The sequence below is a fragment of the Sardina pilchardus genome, chromosome 4, assembly GCF_963854185.1.
Source record: "Sardina pilchardus chromosome 4, fSarPil1.1, whole genome shotgun sequence".
NCBI classification, from domain to species: Eukaryota; Metazoa; Chordata; class Actinopteri; order Clupeiformes; family Clupeidae; genus Sardina; species Sardina pilchardus.
The window spans coordinates 28,314,922-28,317,421 of record NC_084997.1 but is presented as its reverse complement, the minus strand read 5'-3'; the positions used below and the strand labels follow the sequence as shown (position 1 = coordinate 28,317,421).

Sequence of the window (2,500 nt, the reverse complement as noted above, 5' to 3'; positions counted from 1 at the left end):
AAAAAACCCACAAAGGTTTTTACGATTTCAGCGCTGTCTCTGACAAAAGTTGTTTTCTTCCAAGCTGTCTGTGCAATGCCATCGGAACAATTAGATAGCATTTCAGATGAAGGCCATCTTTCAAGCAAAGAATAACTGTAGCTTTGGCTCAGAGTGTGGGTATTATCTGGGCTCAGACCTTCAACAGAGTTTCTTTGCTGTGAGATGGATTATTCAGTCCGTTTCAGAACGCTACTGCTAGTGATTTTACTGGGCTGCTATACAATTGTCAAAGGTCCCTAGGGAACGGTGAGATGAACTTTCAGGGGTGTTTATGTGTGAATACGTATACGTACTGTACTGTATGTCTTGTGTCTCTATGTGAGTGTGTGTGTGTGTGTGTGTGTGTGTGTGTGTGTGTGCGCGTGCTGGTGTCTGTGTCTGTGTGTGGGTTTGTATGCGGATGCAAGAGTATGACTAAGTGTGTCTGTGTGCGCGTGGGTGAGTTTCGAATTTTTGTGTGTGTAAGAGTGAATGTGTTGGTTTTGTGTGTGTGTGTGTGTGTGTGTGTGTGTGTGTGAGTGTGAGTTTGTGTGCATGCATTGAGACTCACAGCTCTGAAGGCAGAGAGGTTATTCTCAGCTTCCTCCTTCTGGTGAATCTCCTCCTGGAGTCTGCAGATGAAAGAACAGACAAAAGAGAGGGACAGAGAGGAAAAGAGAGGAAAAAGACAGAACAAGAGAGAGGAAAAGAGAGGAAAAAAGAGACCGATCAGTGAGTTCACCGAGAGTGCAGTCTGCCTCGAAAACAATCCTTTAACCCAGAGCTTTTGAAACGTCTACAGTGTTCCTTTATGCAACACCATACCATGTCCATGATATGCAATAATGTCCTTTAATGGCCATGAGACTAAATGACTCCTTATAATTTAATTCAACATTTATCATTCATCATTACCATCAGAAAGGTCACATGATATGGATGGGAGATGGGAAGGGCTTTATAGTTCTGACATTTCAGAGAATTCTTTTGAGATAATGTGTTAGTAGGAAACTGTGTCATGTGTATTTTGGTGATCGAGGTTTGAGCGCCGGAATTGCACATTTAGTATCTGGTGGTTAAAGTTTATTTAAAGGTCATTCGATAGTGCGGAGATATATTGAGAACATGAAGCCTATCTGGTTTCATGTGGGATTCTGTCGGCACCTCAGGTATGTTCAGGAGATATTTCAATCAAGCCCATGTGCCCCTGCATGTCACGTCAGATAGCTCTATTTGTGGGGTGGGAAAGATATTAACATAACCGACTAGATTTTTTTTTTTTTCACATTTTAAATATTAGTCATTTGACAGCTTCACCCCATAGCTAATGTGAAGATGATCTATCCTCAGCAAAACTAGGCCAAGTCATCAAATCAACTCCGCAGCCAAACATTTCGATAATCTGTTCCAATTCCCAGCATTCCGTTTCAACATTCCACCGCCGTGGGGTCCGTCAGGGCGCCTGATCGTGTCCTCGAGAGGCCGGCTAACGTTATCGGCGGCCGCTTTAATGTGAGAAGCCGTGCCGTGCGGGCCGCGTAATGCCCCCACCACGCCATCCCATGGCGTGTCATAGCCCCAGACGCCGGCCAAGTGTCTGACCGATAAGAGAGTATTTATGGGAGATGAGCGCGGTGGGCCATGGAGGGGTGTATATATTAGGCTGGTTAAATATAGCCGGATAATCTGGGAGCCACTGCTGCCGCTATCTGACTCCTGGGCACTCTGGTGCAGTTGAGTGGGGGGTGGGGGGTTGGGGTGGGGGGGGGGGCAACGCTGCCCCGTGGCAGAGGGCGAGCTCTCTTCCGATCCGATACGGTGTCACGGATCCTAATGGCTGCCCCCAGGGTCGTTATACACGGCCACGCACGGATGGGTCCATTACACTGTGAGATAGATAGCTTATATGAGCATGCTGTTTACTCTGGGTGGTGACCAGAGGTGTAATCACCCCAATACCCCCCCCCACAGCCCCTCAATTGTGGTATATGCCAGAGTGCCAAATTGGCCAAAGTTCACCCCCCCCCCCCCTCCCCCCCCACCCCAGGCTGTCTTTTGATTCACCAAAATGTGTGATGCTTTTCCAGTGGCCTTCATGGTTTCGTGTCATCGGATGACATCAAATCCAGCTCCATCTGCTGCTGCTAGGAGTGGGCCTGACGGCGGCGAGGTAATCACGACTCGTTTATTTTGCGGGCAGCCTTTTGCTGTGCAAGCGAAGGCTTTTTGAGCTTCATTAGGTGCAAGCAGATGCTGCGTTCTGTCACTCCCTGGCAGGGTCGCGTGAAACACGATACAGCGATCGTCCGCCAGTCGCTGTGGCCTTCCAGGAACACATCGGCAAAGGAGGGCGTAGGTGGTGGCGGACATGTTAGAAACGTCCATGTGGTTGCTCGGTGACTTACGTAACCCCTGCTGGTTGTACTTGACATTTTCACCAAGCGAATTCCTGATCAAAAATGTTCCTTATAATTATGTG

The 2,500-nt window shown here is 48.1% G+C and overlaps 1 protein-coding gene across 2 annotated transcripts in view; it reads right to left on the bottom strand.

Annotated features, from left to right (window-relative positions):
• The window catches only part of desma (desmin a), a 13,230-nt gene that overhangs the window by 9,648 nt on the left and 1,082 nt on the right, over nt 1-2,500 (bottom strand). For both annotated transcript variants that reach the window (XM_062534882.1, XM_062534883.1), the window contains exon 2: nt 593-653. In XM_062534882.1, the coding sequence (XP_062390866.1) occupies nt 593-653 (61 nt within the window). The remainder of the gene's footprint in view (nt 1-592; nt 654-2,500) is intronic.